General features: G+C 50.8%; 5 protein-coding genes across 5 annotated transcripts; 1 reads left to right on the top strand and 4 right to left on the bottom strand.

Moving 5' to 3' along the window:
- Positions 1–140: 140 nt before the first annotated feature.
- Positions 141–1,208, bottom strand: N7519_005227 (SDR family NAD(P)-dependent oxidoreductase; the record flags this gene model as incomplete). Its single annotated transcript, XM_057292003.1, has 6 exons — positions 141–285; positions 309–628; positions 677–758; positions 823–900; positions 952–1,096; positions 1,148–1,208. 6 exons carry the CDS (start codon positions 1,206–1,208, stop codon positions 141–143), a joined length of 831 nt encoding a protein of 276 aa, XP_057146814.1.
- Positions 1,209–1,477: 269 nt separating this feature from the next.
- On the bottom strand, positions 1,478–2,705 carry N7519_005226 (SDR family oxidoreductase; the record flags this gene model as incomplete). Its single annotated transcript, XM_057292002.1, has 2 exons — positions 1,478–2,364; positions 2,423–2,705. 2 exons carry the CDS (start codon positions 2,703–2,705, stop codon positions 1,478–1,480), a joined length of 1,170 nt encoding a protein of 389 aa, XP_057146813.1.
- Positions 2,706–3,494: 789 nt separating this feature from the next.
- N7519_005225 (Na+/H+ antiporter Nha1) lies at positions 3,495–6,788 on the bottom strand (the record flags this gene model as incomplete). The annotated part of the gene is made up of 1 exon (XM_057292001.1): positions 3,495–6,788. The coding sequence occupies one exon, from the start codon at positions 6,786–6,788 to the stop codon at positions 3,495–3,497; it is 3,294 nt and encodes a 1,097-aa protein (XP_057146812.1).
- A 1,366-nt stretch (positions 6,789–8,154) lies between these two features.
- Positions 8,155–10,600, bottom strand: mvp1 (sorting nexin Mvp1; the record flags this gene model as incomplete). The annotated part of the gene is made up of 5 exons (XM_057292000.1): positions 8,155–8,364; positions 8,423–9,016; positions 9,081–9,176; positions 9,276–10,027; positions 10,111–10,600. The coding sequence occupies 5 exons, from the start codon at positions 10,598–10,600 to the stop codon at positions 8,155–8,157; spliced, it is 2,142 nt and encodes a 713-aa protein (XP_057146811.1).
- A 1,093-nt stretch (positions 10,601–11,693) lies between these two features.
- N7519_005223 (L-glutamate gamma-semialdehyde dehydrogenase) lies at positions 11,694–13,521 on the top strand (the record flags this gene model as incomplete). Its single annotated transcript, XM_057291999.1, has 3 exons — positions 11,694–11,816; positions 11,874–11,981; positions 12,037–13,521. 3 exons carry the CDS (start codon positions 11,694–11,696, stop codon positions 13,519–13,521), a joined length of 1,716 nt encoding a protein of 571 aa, XP_057146810.1.
- Positions 13,522–13,552: the final 31 nt, after the last annotated feature.

Here is a 13,552-nt window from a genome sequence, read left to right as displayed (position 1 = left end):
CTGTTAGGCTCTAGACTGTGTAGGGACCAAAGAAGCAGAGGGGAGAGAGTTCTATTAGGAAGAGACAGAAGCTCCTAAACAGCTATCTAACACGAGTGGATATGCCTGAGCCATCAACCAGACATCTATCATAACAGCATCTACAGCTTATAGTTTCCAGAGGAGACTTGCATACCACCATCGATAGCAATATCTTGTCCAGTGACATAAGAAGAAGCATCACTCAACAAATACAACGCGGCCAGTTCCACGTCCTGTGGTGTCCCGACGCGCCCAAGGGTGGCGCTTCATTGAAAATCTTGAGCAACTCTGGCCGAAGAGATGCCAGTGAGAGATTCATGTCTGTGGCAATGTATCTAGATCTGTCTGAGCGATAGGTTTTCAGTGCGTCAGGGAGCTCCTTACCCGGAGAGACGGTATTAACACGGATTCCATCAGGAGCCAGCTCGTGAGCCAGACTTCTTGCCATTGAGAACACGAAGCCCTTGCTTCCCGCATAGGCAGTCAGCAGATGACCAGGGCAAACGTGTTGCGCTGACTGTGAGCAAATCATCACGACACTTCCTTTAATACCATGCTGCTTCATATTCTTCACGGCATTTTGTACCGCGAAGAATGTTCCCGTTTCCTTTTCAGAGTTAGTATCTGCTTATCACACAGCTAACTAGAAACGTACATTCACAGCTTGAAGTTTTTGGATATCTTCCCACTCATGCTTCAAGAATGGCTTGTCGATACAGATTCCGGCTGCCGTGACTCTGTTCAATGTGGGTTTGTCAGTCATGGGTTATCCTTTACCGGTGCAGACTAGCCTGGTCTCACACTCCGTGGATGCGGTGGAATTTCTCTACGATGCTGGTAAAAGTGCGTTCGACCTCCTCCTTATCTGTCAGATCACAACTTTCGAAAGTAAGTCATTTGTGGTCTTTCCCGTTAAATGGGATCACTTACCAGTAGTAATGGAGCTGATTTGGAGTACTCTTCCTCCAGTCGAGAAAGACGGGATCGGGCTGGTGTAGAATGTCGGTGACCACTACAGTGGCACCAGCATCCAAACAAGTTTTCGATAGCGCCATGCCAATACCCCGACCACCACCTAGTAATGTGTTAGAGTTTATTGAGGTCTTTAGGCAATGGTGCTGTTTACCAGTGATTAGGATCACTCGGCCACCGAGACTGAAACGAGCCGCCAGAGAGAGGTGTGCCATGGTGTCTGTCCAATCTCGATTGTTGTCAAACGAAATGAATCAACTTATAAAGTACAAATAAAAAAAGGAGTTCGCTGCAGGGTGAAGACAAAATACATATTTATATTCGCATGACACTTGTGGAATATATGAGGCCAGCTGGTGGAGAATGACTACCCGGGACTTATATCCCGCCGGGAATCATGTTCAACAATACTTCGAATCTTTTTTTTTCCCTTTCTAGATAGAGGCTCATTTAATTTTATTCTGTCATCTTAAACAAGAATCACTCAAGAAGAAGGTGTGGGGATGAACTTCGCGTCCACCATCCGGTCAAATGTAGCATGATAACCCTGGAGAGTATCAATCTGCTCCTTGAACCCAACAGATCGAGCCACCTCAAGAGAATACTCCTGAGCAAAGTCAAAATCAACAAGCATGAAGTTCGCATGGCCCCAGTTCTGCGACTCAATGAGACCCTTCTTCAGGCCATGAGTCAACACCAAGCGGTCCCAAACCGCCTTATTCTCGGAAACGAAATCCTGCATATTCTTCTGCTTGCCATCTGGCTCGACACCACTGAGGCCAAAGTAAGAGCAAATTCTAGGCCAAACCTGAGCCCAGGTGACAGCCTCTCCGTCGCCACAATTAAAGCTCGATCCGTTTTGACACTTGTCGCGGTTAAGAGCAGCGAAGATTTCCATCTTAGCAAGGATATCTTGGAACGTGTCGGTGTGGCGAGTGTGATAACCATGCGGACGACCGGGGAATGGGACTCTGGCATCCTTTCCATTGACTTCTCGGTACAGAGTCAGGTAGAAGGCAATGCCATGTGCCATATTCATGACGTTGGCGCCAGGAGCAAAGCCGACGATGCCATCCGGTCGAATCTCGGAGAACGTCCAGTTTTGGTCTTCGGATAGTTTCTTTAAGAGATCGTACTGGTCGTAGTAAAAAATGTTCTCTCTCCATGGCGAGGGAATGCGGGGCATCTTCTCGTGGAGAGGAGGCTGGATGTTAACCTCTTTAGGGAACTCCAGTCCATACCCCTTGCCACCCGTCTGTAGGATGACCGCTTCCATCATGGGTGAAACAGCGGAGATGGCTTGGATGGCGGTTTGGAGAAGATCCGTGTTGACCCTGCCCAGCGACTGGAAGTCGTCGGTCTGAATGTAAGCTGACTAGAAGGTTAGTCTATTTGGCTTCAAAGATGAACCAACATGGCAAATACATACCACAAAAGAAAACCACATCGACTGACTCCACGTTCTCGACCTTCTCTTTAAGCTGAGCCTTTACCGTTTCCACGGACTGTGTCAGGTCAATGCCCGACACAATATTGAGGCGCGGATCGTCAGGGAGATAAGTGTCCTTGTTGGTCCATGGCCGGTTGCATAAGCCAGTCACGCGGTTAAAGGTCGTCGGGGTTGGGTATTGGAGGGTTTGGTTCAAGAGAGCCCATCCGGAGATTCCAGAGGCTCCGAAGATAAGGGCATGCTTTCCAGTTTGTGACGACATCGAATGTGTAGAGTGTTGAAAGATTATTAGACAGTACAGGAGACTCAGATGGGTCTGTAGATGGGTCTTTAAATACTTTCTGTCACCGAGACTGATGGGTTTCGCCTTCGGGTTTCATATCCCGGATGATTAGAAACACAATGAGTGGAGATGAACACTTGCATTTCTCACCAGGCGGTTTATTTCCGCTCCTTATGACCCTACTTTTATTGAAAGAAGAGGCTAGTTGTCATATAAAATGCTGTGATATCGCGAAAATAGGATATATAGGAGAACCAATCTCTGGTATTATCGATCAGAGATTATCGATTTATATTGTTCTTCTGTAATATACTACAAGAGATTTAAACTAGGATACAAACACATATGTACTTAGAAGGAACATTAGAGTACTTTGAGGAAGGACGAGGCTTACGTCCATGTAAGGAATGCATTGTAGAGTTAAACTCGCTCGAGCAAATAACAGTGAGCCAAGAAAAGGAATCATATAAGATAAAATGAGCAAGTCGATCACGGCGAGCAAGATCATTAAATGCAAGAGCAATTAATATGCACAGCGGGTGAGAGAAGAAAATACATGAATATACTGGAAACAAAAGGGTTGAAGCAATAGAAACTGAGTATATACATTTCCAGTACTGACTCGGAGTCGGGAGTGCGGCGATGCATCTGTATGGCCGAGGACGACTATTAGAGACTCAGAGCGGGATAAACAATCCAGTCAAGAGGGGTTTATCCGATTGACTCCTTGAGATACAGACGGTTTGATTATATAAAAGAGAAACTCGCTTAAAGCTCGCGTCCCTTCTCACCTCCCCATGAAACACGCGGGATTTGGCGGGAGGCAGACTGGGAGCCGGAGCCGGAGCCGGAGCCGGATCCAGATCCAGATGGAGAAGACTGGTCGGAGGGCTTGTGTGTTTCGGCGGTCTGGTTCTTGCTCGTTTGACTGGACTCGCCATTCTCATTGTCCTCAATATCCGTCTCTTCCTCCAAAATCGCGTTATCATCCGACTCCGAGCCATCATCGTTCTCGGAATCGTCACCTTCCACACCCAGGGCAGCCAGACGGCGGCGGCGCTCGGCTGGGGTCTCGCCTGTGTCGTCGTCAGCCTGGCGCGGGGGCGCGGTCATACCAGCGGCTTGACGGAGACGTGAAGGTGGGATACGCTCTGTGCCATCGTCGTCGGAATCGCGGCGAGATCGATCCCGCATACGGGGTGGTGCAGGGCTGAGGTTGTTGCGGCGTTCTTGGGCGGCGGAGGTACCACGCGAGAACTTCGCCAGTGAGGCAGCTACGTTAGGGGAGCCGCGATGGTCGCCAGACTCATCGTCAGTAACGTCGCTATCGGTGACGGACTCGGACTCGGACTCCAGAGCTTCGGCGTCTTCTTCGGGGATGGTGCTAGCACCGGCGGTAGCGGCGACAGCGGCAGCAGAAAGGCGGCGCTCTTGCTTTTCCTCGGCCTTTACTTCTTCCTTCGCATCGCGCTGGGCCCTTTCTTTAACTGGTGCTGGTGCGTCGGTTTGCTGCACCAAATCCCGGCGGCCCTTGGCGTCAAGGCCCTTTATTTGCTCGAAGAATTCCTGCTTGTTCATACGTCGGCCCTTGTGGCCAATGCCTTGAGAGGCGACTTGGGGGTCCTCGGCCAAAGTGAATCGAATGCCGTCATCGGCAGTCCAGTCGTCTTCCTTTCTCCTTTCCTGGGCAGCCTGGGAGGATTCGCCTGCTTCCTCCATACCGAACCAGGTGCCCATACGGGTCAGACCACGTCGAACAGGTGCTTCACCCGGGATGGTGGGCTCCTTCTGAGCCTTCTCGCCCTTCTCGCCCTTCTTGCTGCCGGGAAGGGTGTATTTCTTGATCACCTCACCGTCCTCATCCTCAACAATAATAGTGTTGCCGAATTGGTATGCATGAGCTGAACGAGGTTTGGGCTTGGCTGAATCGGCCTTGGGGGGCTTTTCTTTCTTCTCAGCCTTCTCTGGCTGGTCCGTGGCCCGGTCCTTTCCAAGTCCGGTCCAGTTGGTCCACTTCTTGAGGGCCTTTCCATATGAAGTACCAGCCTTCTCCTCAACAGAGTGCTTGATCTCCTCTCCCTCGGTCTTCGGGTGGGGTTGACTCTCAGACGGTGCTAATTTTCCTGATTTATCGGTTTCCAGACGCTTGCGCTGCGCTTCAATGTGCGCAACCTTCTCTTCCGGAGACATACGAGAGGTATCCTCAGTCGCGAGAACATTGCCCTCTTCATCTTCGATGACCATGTTTTGGCCCTCTTGATAAACCTCGAGCTGTGGCTCACGACCGACACGATCCCGCTCGGCATGAGGTGTAGAAGCTTCACGATCAACCTGATCGCGCGCTTCCAGTTCTTTCTTTTCTTCTTCGGCGCCGACCTCATCCTCAGTGGGCCGAGGAGCGGGCATAATAGCAGACTGGCTAATTGGGCCTCCGACACCGGCAGCACGCTTACGGCGGCGTCTCCGCAAGGGCTTGCGACGAGAAGACTCGAGACTTTGTGATTCGCTATCTAGCTCCTCGTCACGCTGCCGGCGGAGGAAATTGCCAGGCATACCGATGGGCGGTAACGTACCAGGAGGGTACGCAGGAAGCTTTTCGTCCGATGAGGCATCAGTATCCTCCGCCTTGCGGAAGGACATGGAGCCCTTGGCGATTGACTGCACACGAGGAAGACGGTTCATCCATGAAGGTCCCTCCTCATTGGCCTGTGTGTAGGACAGGGTGAGAGTCAAGGTGTTGATGCGTTTACCCAGAGTAAAGACTGCAATAGACGAGCCGTGCACAAGAATGGATGTAATGACCATGAATGTAGTGATGGGCCAAATGAGCCTGACAACATAGTAATTGCTGGCTCCTGGCTCTGGGAGCTCGTGTTCAGGTAACGGTTGTGTGGTGTCGTTCTCCAGTTCCGCCCGAGCGAGTATGGCGGCGAAAATTGCACCGACACCGATAGGACCGAAATGCCCTGCGAATAAAGCTTCCCGCCAGGTTTTGATATCCGGTATTATCGGTTTCAGTAATAGCATGATTGGAATACGTCTGAAGAAGAGGACCAATATCGCAATCACCACCAGCCGCCAAGGGGTAATGCCGAGCTCGGGGGCGTTGAAGTCCTCCCAGGGAACGATGGATCCGAAGTAGACGAAGTATGCCAAGTTGAGGAGAAGATCGATAACGTTGGAGACATGAGACTCCTCTGTCTTCTCCGTAAACCAACCATCGTTACTGAACCCAACACCACAAGCGAATCCGATCAGCAGGTCGTCCATGCCCAGCATAGCACCTGAACCAGCACAGAAGACAGCCAGCACAAAGTAGAACACCAGGAAACTCTCACGATCGATCAATCCCTTGCGCTCAGCCAACTTGATCGCATGGCGAGCAACGTAGCCGATGGTGAAGCCGAAAATAGCACCCAAAATACACTCGTACAAAACGGTGATACAGAACCAGTGCAGCCACACCTCGCCGACTTGAGGCCGATAGTGATAGATGTAGAAGGATAGATAAATGAATGGGAAAGCCATGCCATCATTACATCCGGACTCCGCGGACAGCAAGTCACGCAAATGCTTGGGGACACGCTTGGCGAACTTTCCCTTACCAACGACAGACGACGCCAAGACAGGATCGGTAGCCGTGACACAGGCAGCGCAGACTAGAGCCTCTAGCCAATTCAGGGGAGGTACCATCCACCAGATAAACAAACTGGTGATCAGCCAACCCCAAGTCATGACGGGGAGCAGCAGCAAGGTAACCGATTTCCAATGCCGTTCCATGTAGGCCTTGGGCAACTCGACGCCGACGGCAAAACATTGCACGACCAGGACGATTCTCGAGCACTCGAGGGTGATCTTATCGATATTTCCCCATTCGTGCGGATTGAACAAATTGGCCGCATGAGGACCGAAAATGATACCACAGATCGTGGCTACGGTGGCTTCACCGATATACAGCTTCTCCTTGACGAACAAGGAGCACAGCATGAACAGGCCTGTGAACCCTCCCAGGATCATGTAAGCCAAATGCGGCTTATCGATATCCAGATGATCCCACGCCATGGTGAGGATGTCGGTGATTGAACACCAATTGTATTATTATATCCGGGAACTTTTGCAAGATTCCGTTTCGGGCTTCGTACCGCAACGAGCAATTTACCGGATGAATTCCGCCCTCGAACTTCGTTGGTTCGCGTGGCTCTTCATGCCTTGATGAATCGGTGATCGAAAAGCCAAGTTGCCGAGCCACGTAGGGCTGAATAAGGTATCGCGATTCGAGCGCACGTCCGATCGGTTTCGTGGATGGCGGTGCAGATTCTGCGGGGTGCAGACCGTGGCCAAGAGCTTGGGGATGCCACTTGGGGGCGGAGGCGCTAGGCAAGACGTTCGAGAAGAAAAAGAACCCAGGCTTGGCCTCAGGGAAGTTCAGGCACTGATTCGGATTGGAAGGGGACGAAGGGGAGAAAGGGAGAAAAAAAAATTGGAGAGAGTCTTGGGGACTCTTGGCCAAACAGAAGAAAGCGTGTCTTTGGGAGATTATCCAGAAGGAAGTAGTCTTGGAAACGGCGGGATTCGTCAGCCGAGACTTTCGAGACCCACGTCGGAAGCGGAAATTGTCTTGGCTAGCGGAGGACCTCAATAGATTATGATGTTTATGGGGGAGAAGGTTAGGATTATATAGAGATATAAAGGGAAGAAGACAAGAAGACTTATAAATATTAATCAAACCGCATAAACTGCATACCGCATGTGTCTCTGATTTCCAGTTGCCCTGTAATATGTATGGTAATGGTATTGTAATCTGAGATCGACCAGCCCTGCCAAGACTCAAATCAAGGATCATCGAGATTTATTGGGCCAGCTGGGTCAGTGGCGTCTTCTGGGCTATTATTATGGAGGCTTCTAGTGGGGAATCGGGGCGCATTTTGTGATTTATGTACGAGTACGGATTATACATTATGATATACGATATACGATATGGATTGATAACTTAATAATATCTTAGTAGACTGTTAAGTAACTAGCAAGTATGTCCGGGTACCTTGGTATGTAGGACTTCCCTTTACTACATACAATATACATATAGAATATCAGAACCATAATACAATCAATAACTCGAATTGGGAATTGTGTAAAAGCAAAACAAATAGTTTCAGACGGATTGCAAACTTCCAGGGGGAATTTGATGCTGAGAACCCAACATCGTGAACATACATACAACATACGAAGTATTTCCGGGGAAATATGGAGAATAAAAGGTAAAAAGAAAAAGCAATGACTCCATCAATGGGATGCACGATGCACACTGCGCATCCCGCGCCCCCCGCGCGTATCCTCAAAAAGACGATACGAAGATTTCCAAGTCCAACGGCGGGCTGTTATGTACGATGGGTGTACCACCTGGGTGACGAGGCCCAATGCTGCCCAGTTACACGCCCGTCGGCATCCTCTCAACTTCGTCGCTCAAGCCACGCCAGTTGTCCGCCTGAAGTTCGGAGTACTTGACACGCTCCTGGCTCCAGTCCTGATGCAGACGGCTGATGTGATATTGACTTTGTTGGAAGTGGACGAGTTCATCACGGATGCATTCTTTGATGAAGACGCCCCGAGCATGCTGTTGCACAATGGATTTTTTGTCCTGAGTAGACAATCAAAGTTAGTATTACTGTGGGTGTCATTGAAATACGTAAACTCACCTTAAAGATAGAATCCTCCACCTTCTCGATCTCCCCGGGCTTCACTGTGCCCGAGGGCCGGGCGCGTAGGTCCTGCAGCTTCTGCTCACTGGTCTCAATGCGCCGTTCCAGCTGCGCGATATTGTTCCGTGCATAGCGATCTCGCCGATCGAACATTTCGCGCACACTGACCAAGCAATCACGTTGCTGCTTTAGGTCTTCTAGAACCCCCTTCGTCCACCCTCGGGCTTCGTCCTCCAGCAGACTTTGGCTGGTGGAGAGATGCCGAGCGGTAGCTGTGATACCTGCATTAAGGGACGGGATGTCACTCGTATCCACTGCGTACGTGTCCTTGGTGACTTCCGTCAAGGACTGCAGGGCAAGTGAGAACCGGAGGTGGTCAGCAGCCAGACCATCATTGCGCTTAGCCAATCGCTCAAGCAAAGTACAAAGATTAATATAGATCTCCGCGGAACGCTTGACACCGCTGCGAACCGTTTCAAATGTTTCGTCCAGAGTGGCGGGTAATGAGTCTTCAAGATCCGGTGGGAGGACACGGCCAACAAACTCGTCTTGCACTGATATTGTGGCCTGTTTTCGCCACACAGAAAGTTCCTGATTTCACAGTTATTATCTGCCTCGACTAGAATACCTAAAAAGCCAAAGGGGGGGGGCTTACTGTTGGAACTGTCAAGAACATGATCACTAGCTGCTCTTGGCCAAGAACGGGGTGGCGAACGAGGGCGTTGGTGAATCGAACGAGTCCGTGCCGGCGCTTTTCGAGGAAGGAAGATGAATCCGCTGAAAGGTGAGTGCCATTGACTTCATAATTGTGAGTAAGCGATTAGGTGCGCTAAACCAGCGTTGTGCATACCTGAAACCCGTTTGGGGGGAGAAGAGGCAATTGCCGGAAAGGAAATCGCTTTTGGAGACAGTCCAACAGCCAGACAAAATCGCTATAACGCCGAATAACCGTGCTACCTCTCCGCGCAGACTTGACCTCATAATTTCGGTGTTGAAACATGAACAAGCCTTCTTTCTCGGGGAGCAACGTGACCGTGACGGTCTCCTCTACCTGTGGGTTTGTCGATCCGCCAAGACCAAGGGACCGGCGCCGTGGTGTAATATTGCTGGGCTCTTCCATTGCAGGACCAAAGCCACCTAGTGATTGAGGCGCTGTGCCCCCAAAGCTGCTTTCGTCGCTCGGACCCGCTCCGCTGAAGTTATTGTTTCCCCATCCAGATCCAGAACTGCTAGGCGGCGCAACCTCCGTCTGACCATTGGAATGCTCCCGTTGAACCGCGTTGCTTTGTGTGGTGTCTACGATTGGCTTGCTAGACCATGCGTTTGTCGTGGACTTCACACTACCGAATCCATTCAATATCCGTGGTTCGGCGCTTCCTACCTCATGGTTGTGGCCGCGGTGTAATTCTGGACTGCCCCACGGGTCTGACTCTAATCCACCTAATGACGGTCGTCGTAACCTTTGCGATTGTGTGGAGCCGGGGGTTTGCAAGGGAGGAGGTTGGGAAGGCGGGGTAGCAGGTCGCTGGTATGGCTGTTCAGAGCTCGCGTCGCCGGCCGTTCGTAGTCGGTCGAGGTAGCCAGACTTTGGCTGGGGTAATTCTATATTGACTCCGCGTTAGAGGGATTATCCCGAGTAAGAAATAAAGAAATAAAGAAATACCGAACGGCGCAAATCAACTTACTTTTGCGGCGATCGTCCACTGCATCAAAGGAGAGGTCCTCGCCTTCTTGCGCTAGGCCGACCAGCGCCAACAACACATTGAACTCGCCACGACCGAGTCCACCAAAGCTCTCATGGTCGCCAGAAGCAACAAGGTTTAGGATTTTGCTTTGGTCGGTCGCAGTGAGCTCGCTGCTTGAAAGGATCTCCCGAACAGAGGTCAACCCAATGCCGGAGCCAACTCTGTCCCCACTGTTCAGAATCAGGTCGTATGCGTCGATGTAGCTCTCAGGCACGTCAGTATTGGGAAGCAAGGTCCGAACCAGGTCGCGCCGGGCCGTTCTCTTGGCGGTGTTATGTTGGGCGTTCCAAGGAGAGGAGCTGTCGTCGCCGTCGTCATCGGCGAACAGCGAGGAGCCGCCCGTAGCCGGTTCGTCGGCAAACAGCGAGGACTTGGATCTGGCAGGATCACCCGCAGAGGGATCCTCCGGAGATGTGCCGAATAAGGACATCAGGAAACCGACGGGGTGATGTTTGCGCCGGGAGAGCTGTCGGGGTCAGGTGTGGAGGTGATGGCAATGACGATGTTGACGATCAAGCGGAGCTCCCGAGGGGGGCTGGTCGCACGAATTATACGAGCACCACTCTCCACCTTCAAAAACAGCCCTGGAGACGCTTCGATTTTCGAACCGATGGGACGCAATAGGTAGTGTAAAAAGTTCCCTAACAATTCGGGTTCGAGGAGGTAAGAGATAGCAAACTCCAATGTCACTAGTACTGCGCCCAACCGGGTTAGTCAGGCCAAGCGAATTGTACCAGCTACCCCTGGACAACTATATATATCCCCTCGAGGCCACATACATATGCACATTATGACGGTTGAATTTTGGTTGGAATTCTGCTGGTTACTATTGTTCCCATTCTCGTTCCCTTCAAATGAGCAGAATATCTGCTAGTGATACTCTCTGGTATATATTTTGGGGCGGCGTTATCGGAGATCAACAGCACTGGAGCACTGGCGAACTATAAGTTACTATATATAGGAGTAGAAGAATATTCAGAGTATAGTCTTACTGGTTTTCTCAGGTAGTCTTTTTAGATGCCTGGTCATATAGATATTTCCTGCCCCCTCTCAGTGTATTGGGTAGACCAGAAAGGGATCAAAAAAGGATTTCTATGTATACATAACCTTCGGTTGATGATATGGGATAATCTCGAACTTGCGCATTTCAACCACGGACTACGAACTTCCAATTGAAAGCAAGTTCAGAGATCTCCGCCAAGAGAGAGAAAGAGAGAACCAGTTTTCTATGACCTGCGCTCGCAAAGAATGCCGATACTTCTATACCCCAAAGATATGCCTGTCGGAGTGACTTCTTATCGAACATCGAGCATCGGACGGTTGCTCCGATATTGGAGCTTCGTCGCAAGACATTCCCCGTATTGTAAGCCCAAGGAGCTCCCCGCTCGGAACGACCTCCCGATGACTAGTATACTTAGCTCATGCATGAATATCATATTTAGCAGCGTATCTGCCGGGGTGTTGGCAAAATTTTCTTGCTTTAGCATTAGCTGAAATCTGTGTACCTCTGTTTCTTTTCCAATATGCGTCCTGTTACCATTACTCGAGGAGTGAGGCTTAACTGTCTCAGGCCTCGCGCTCTAAATGGACCCTCAAGGCGATACCTGACCATGCTGAGCCCTCCCAAGTTCGAAAATGAAAAGATGGTCAGTGATACCAAACTATATAACCGCTCAGGTGGACTTTGACTAACAGCGGATCAGCTCAATTACGCCAAAGGCTCTCCAGAAAGAGCCGAGTTGACCAAGACTATCAAGAAACTCAAGGGACAATTTCCTTTCACAATTCCTATCACTATTAACGGCTCAGAGGTGCGTGAGAGTATTGAATACCAATTTGGGATCCAACTGACGTATAACCAACTAGGTCACTACTAAGGAATCCCGCTCCCAGCCAAACCCCTCAAAGCACAGCGAGATTGTCGCAAACTACGCCTCTGCCACCCCAGAGCAAGTCAATGCCTCCATCGACGCAGCCCTCAAGGCAAAGCCCGCCTGGGAAGCTACTCCCTTCGAAGACCGTGCTGCCATCTTCCTTCGAGCCTCCGAGCTCATCACCGGCAAATACCGTTCAGAAATAGTTGCAGCCACAATGCTTGGCCAAGGAAAGAACATCTGGCAAGCAGAGATTGATGCCGCTGCCGAGACCGCCGATTTCTTCCGCCACTACATCCAAGAAGCATGGGCATTGTTCGCCCAGCAACCAAGGGTCCAACTCGATGGAAACTGGAACAAGATGGAGTACCGCCCACTCGAGGGATTCACATACGCCATTGCCCCCTTCAACTTCACCGCACTGGGTGCAACGCTTATCGGACCTGCTGCATTGCTTGGTAATGTTGTTGTCTGGAAGCCTTCGGACTCGGCACTTCATGCTAGCTGGCTGCTTCATCAAATCCTGCTCGAGGCCGGTCTGCCTAAGGATGTTATCCAGTTTTTGCCTGGAGATGCCGAGCAAGTCACCAACACTATCCTCAAGAGACCTGAGTTTGGGGCCTTAACATTCATCGGGGCCACGGCTACATTCAAGGGTATTCAGAAGAAGATCGGCGATGGCATTGGCGCCGGTATCTACAACTCCTACCCTCGAGTGGTCGGCGAGACCGGCGGCAAAAACTGGGGCGTCGTCCATCCATCCGCAGACGTGAGGAGCGCGGCCTTGAACACCATTCGAGCGGCATTTGAATACCAGGGTCAAAAGTGTTCTGCCAACTCGCGCGTTTACGTCGCAGAGTCCGTCTGGCCTGAGTTCCAAAAGGTCCTGGCAGAAGAGACCGCAGCTCTTAAGGTGGGAGATGTCGAAGACTATAGCAATTTCGTCAACCCGGTTATTCACGAACGTTCATTCGACAAGCTCGACAAGTTCATCGAGGAAGCAAAGAGTGACTCGGAGCTGGAACTTATCGTTGGTGGAAAGGCTTCTAAGGCGGAGGGTTACTACGTGCATCCCACCGTCTATCGGACCTCCAACCCTCACCACAGGATTTTGTCCGAGGAGCTGTTTGGACCTATTCTTGGCATCTATGTTTACCCAGATGCTGAATGGGAGCAAACACTGAAGCTGGTTGACACAACCTCTCGCTATGCATTGACTGGAAGCATCTTCGCCAAGGACCCCTATGTCAGCCGCCAAGCGCAGACTACTCTCAAACACGCGGCTGGAATGCTTTATTTGAATACAAAGTGCACCGGCTCTACTGTGGCCCAGCAGCCATTTGGTGGTAGCCGCGACTCGGGTACAAACGATAAGACTGGCACTATGGCGCACCTGCAGCGATTCGTTAGCGCTCGCACAATCAAGGAAGAGTTTGTGCCTCTGGAAAAGGTAACATATCCTTCCAACGAGGTTTAGGAAAGCGGGAAATTTTTAGATATAGCTTATG

Source organism: Penicillium mononematosum, assembly GCF_028829835.1.
Source record: "Penicillium mononematosum strain IBT 11891 chromosome Unknown utg000003l:1.0-8172316.0:1.0-8177699.0, whole genome shotgun sequence".
Lineage (NCBI taxonomy): Eukaryota > Fungi > Ascomycota > Eurotiomycetes > Eurotiales > Aspergillaceae > Penicillium > Penicillium mononematosum.
The sequence above is the reverse complement of the archived record's forward strand: the minus strand, read 5'-3'. Positions and strand labels throughout refer to the sequence as shown.